Source organism: Neovison vison, chromosome X, assembly GCF_020171115.1.
Source record: "Neovison vison isolate M4711 chromosome X, ASM_NN_V1, whole genome shotgun sequence".
Classification (NCBI taxonomy): Eukaryota; Metazoa; Chordata; class Mammalia; order Carnivora; family Mustelidae; genus Neogale; species Neogale vison.
The window spans coordinates 3,861,204-3,864,434 of record NC_058105.1 but is presented as its reverse complement, the minus strand read 5'-3'; the positions used below and the strand labels follow the sequence as shown (position 1 = coordinate 3,864,434).

At 40.1% G+C, this 3,231-nt stretch overlaps 1 protein-coding gene across 1 annotated transcript; it reads right to left on the bottom strand.

The window, feature by feature from the left end:
- Positions 1-1,842: 1,842 nt before the first annotated feature.
- LOC122896384 (prostaglandin reductase 1-like) lies at positions 1,843-2,900 on the bottom strand. The gene has a single exon (XM_044234544.1). The coding sequence runs from the start codon at positions 2,845-2,847 to the stop codon at positions 1,858-1,860; it is 990 nt and encodes a 329-aa protein (XP_044090479.1). The 5' UTR covers positions 2,848-2,900; the 3' UTR covers positions 1,843-1,857.
- Between the last annotated feature and the right edge of the window lie 331 nt (positions 2,901-3,231).

The window sequence follows — 3,231 nt, the reverse complement described above, 5'->3', positions numbered from 1 at the left end:
TTGTGGGGTAGATATTGATACCCTCATTTTATAGATCAGACACACACACACACACACACACACACACATATATACATACATACACACATATATATTTAATTTTTTTCTATATGTAAATGCATACATACCTATGAGAAAACTGAATTTATTAATTAGGCACAGTAAGAGATTAACAATGATAACTAATAATAAAATAGGACACTTATAACAACATATTGTGATGAAAGGTATGTGAATATGGTCTCTTTCTCAAAATACTGTATTGTACTGTACTCACCCTTCTTGTGATGAAGTGAAATAATAAAATTCCTATGTGATGGGACGAAGTGAGGAGAATGACATAGGTAGGCATGTGATGTAGTGTTAGGCTACTTCAAACTTCTGACAATACATCAGAAGGAGGATCGTCTTCTGGATCACAGCAGACCATGGGTAACTGAACCATTGAAAAGCAAAACCGCTGATAAAGGACAATTGTGTAATGTTGATTATATAAACTCTTTGATTTCTCCTCTAAAGAACAGGAGGGGCAAGGCTCACCAGTCATTTCTGTATTATTCCAATTAGGTTATAAACTCTCTGAAAGCAGGCTCTGTATTTTGGAAGAACTCTTCTCTTCTACTACCCAAGTTCCTGTCTCAGTCAGGACATTCCTGTTATCTCTGGAGCTTATGAGAACTTTCCATTCTTTTCTCCAGTCCTCTGAACCTTTCTTCTTTCCTCGAGGAGGATCCAGGGGAGGGCTGGAGAAAAGAATGGAAAGTTCTCATAAGCTCCAGAGATAACAGGAATGTCCTGACTGAGACAGGAACTTGGGGAGTAGAAGAGAAGAGTTCTTCCAAAATACTGTGCCTGCTTTCAGAGAATTTATAACCTTTCCTCCTTGAGGAAAAAAGAAATGTTCATCAGGTTGCACAGTATGAGGCAGAAGTCACTGGGCAGGCAAGGAGATTCTCTTTCTCTCTGGCAGTAAACTATCTCCAGCAAGCGACTAAATAGGGCTCTTTTCCTGTTGATTGTTAGGAATAGGTGGAAGCCTGATCTTCAGCTGCTCTGCTCATGATACGGAATATGATGGTTAATTTTATGTGTCAACTTGGTCAGACCACGGTACTCAGATATTTGGTCAAACATTTGATGTCTCCATTAAGGTATTTTTTAAAAATGAGATTAACATTTAAATCCATAGACTTTGAATAAAGTAGAACACCCTCCATAAAGCTGGTGGGCCTCATCTAATCAGGCATTCAGAGAAAAAGACTGAATTCCCTGAAAGAACAAGGAATTCTGCCAGCAGACTTCCTTTGAACTTAAATTGCAATTCTTCCCTTTGTCTACAGCCTGACGGCCTACATTGTAGATTTTGGACTTGCCAAGCCTTCACAATGGCATGAGCTAATTCCTTAGATTAAATATCCTGATATATAGATAAAGATGGAGAATTTAAAAAGCTGAGGCTCCTCATGTAGGTTCTAATTCTATTTTTTAAAAAAAAGCAAGTGTAAGAAATCAGCTGCTATAAAACCCTCAATCATACTCAATCATATCCTGAATGATTTCATTTATCACTGAGTACTTTGTACATAGTGGACCTCCAATAAATATTTGTTAAGTGAATGATTTTGTGTTATAAACACTGCTAACTTCTATTTTCAATGCCTTGTGCCATGTGAAATCCTAAAAAGCTGATTTTACCTATGTTTTATTTTATTTTTTTTACCAGTTAAATGTGTTTTATTAGGTAGATCAAACTCATCACAATGACTGTTTCTTAGATAATGAAGGTAATACACATTTTTACTAAATGATTAAAAAGAAATTAATCACCCAAATGCGAGATTCCATGTGTCATTTTTTTCATGCTTTCACTATTGTTTTTCCCAAATTATCTCCTTTCAGCATTCCCATAAACGCAGCTGGCATGTTTTCAAATCCTTCAGTGATGTATTCGTGGTATTGGATTTTACCCTCCATGACCCACTGCAGCAAGTCTTTCAGAGCCTTCTGGCGGACCTCCCCTTGCCAGCGGGTGACGATGAACCCTTCCATGCGGAGCTCCTGATAGATAATGTTCTCTGGGGGTGGGCCTGGGGGAAGCGGGCGAGTACTATTGTATGTAGAGATGGCCCCACATATAGCAACTCTTCCAAATTTCTTCATCTGGGGAATAACAATGTTTGAAAACTCGCCACCTACGTTATCAAAGTAACAATCATAACCATCAGGAGAGGCTTTTTTCAAAGTTTCTTCTAAAGACTCCACTGTTTTGTAGTTAAAGGCAACATCATATCCCAGATTTTTAAGGTAGACAACCTTTTCATCAGACCCTGCTGCTCCAACAACTTTGCAGCCCTTGAGCTTAGCTATCTGCCCCACTACAGAGCCCACCGCACCTGCCGCCGCATTAACCATCACTGTTTCTCCACCCTTCACACCACAGATGTCAAGTAGGCCAAAGTAGGCGGTTAGCCCTGTCATGCCCACTGTTCCCAGAGCCAAAGACACTGGGATGGTGTCCGGCCACTCTGCGGGTAGCTTTTCCAGATCTTTCCCATCAGAAATAGAGTGCGTCGACCAGCCTGAAAAAGCTACTACCAGAGCTCCTGCTGGGAAGGCTGAGTTTTTACTTTCCACAACTCTGGCCACTTGCTGCCCCATCATCACATCACCCTCCTTCAATTTTTTGGATGCCACTCTCATATAAGGATCCACAGTAAGGAACAAAGCTTCCAGCAGGACATCTCCATTTTTTAAGGATGGGAGTTCAACTGTCTTTAACTCGAAGTTGCTGTGAGTAGGGCTGCCTTCAAAGTGCTTCTTCAGGGTCCAGCTCTTAGCACGAACCATCCTGAAGTTTCCAAGTCCGCAGGTTCCACTACCTAGACAGAGAATGTGGTTGGGGTTGTCTTTACCTATGTTTTAAATAGGGGAGTTGAGATGACTGAATTTAAGAAAAACTTGGCCACATAGTTTCATTGCCATATTGCAATGATTGCAGAGCTGACTAAAAGTCAATCAACCTTTTCCCTGGTATGTTAATAAGATATACTAGTTTTTTATTGCTGTGTAACAAATCACCACACTTCGTGGTTTAAAATAACACCCATTTATTAGCTCACTGTTTGTAGATTGGAAGTGTGAGCAGGCTCATCTGAATTCCGTGCTTAGGTCTCATTAAGGCCAAAATCAAGGGATCAACAATTGAAAAAACCAAGGTGAACTAGCCTGAGC